Here is an 821-nt window from a genome sequence, read left to right as displayed (position 1 = left end):
TTAGTCCAGTCTTGCTCTCACTATCTGTTGCTCCTTCTGTAGCTCTTCTAGAGTCTTCAGGACAAGAGGAGCGAAATCAGAATGAGATTGCTCCCCCTGAGTCTGAGCATCATTAATTGCCTTTGCATCTTCTTCTGCAGCTATGTGTGTTGCTTCTTCAGCATCAGCCTTTGCTTTTGCTTCAGCTCCAACATCACCAGCAGCATCCTCAGCAACAACATTCTCTGTAGCTTCTCTAGCCCTTTTCTCTTCTTCAAGACGGCCTTCTCTTCTGCTTCTCTTCTGGCCTTGTCTTCTGCCTCTCTGATCAGACGTACCTGCAGCCTCTCTAATGAAGTTGTTTCAGACTTGTTCAAAGAGGCCTTTCAGCTTGAAGGCCTTAGAGGTCATTCATCTCATCACTCTATTCTAGTGAATCCTTACTGCAGAGGGATCGTCACTGATACCAGAGTTCTCAGATAATGATCTGATCTTCTCAACTAAGGACTTATCAGGGTGGGGAAGTTAGGTTCTGGTTCAGGGATAGGAGATTTAGGTGTTGGTGGTGTCGGGGTGGTTTCAGCGAGAGGTTCAGAGTTATGGATGATAGGTTTTTCAGAGGGTGTTTCGATGGGAGGTTCAAATGGAGGTGTTGGTGGTTGTCCAGATGGTGATGGAATGTTGGCTTCTGGTTCAGATTGGTGGTGTGTGGAAAGGGCACGAGCCTGAAGCTGAGCCAAAGTGGGAGATTGGGGGTCAGAGGGCTCTGAGTCAGAGGAGATGGTGTAGTAAGGTGGGGATGAAGATGTTGAAGAGGGTAGAGATATTGGTCCGTTGAACAT

The 821-nt window shown here is 47.4% G+C and overlaps 1 protein-coding gene across 1 annotated transcript; it reads right to left on the bottom strand.

The window, feature by feature from the left end:
* On the bottom strand, positions 1-821 carry LOC127080738 (uncharacterized). Its single transcript, XM_051021035.1, has 2 exons — positions 488-821; positions 1-317 (listed from the first exon to the last, which is right to left on the bottom strand). The coding sequence occupies exons 1-2, from the start codon at positions 819-821 to the stop codon at positions 1-3; spliced, it is 651 nt and encodes a 216-aa protein (XP_050876992.1).

This window comes from Lathyrus oleraceus, chromosome 5 (assembly GCF_024323335.1).
Source record: "Lathyrus oleraceus cultivar Zhongwan6 chromosome 5, CAAS_Psat_ZW6_1.0, whole genome shotgun sequence".
Taxonomy (NCBI): Eukaryota; Viridiplantae; Streptophyta; class Magnoliopsida; order Fabales; family Fabaceae; genus Lathyrus; species Lathyrus oleraceus.
The sequence above is the reverse complement of the archived record's forward strand: the minus strand, read 5'-3'. Positions and strand labels throughout refer to the sequence as shown.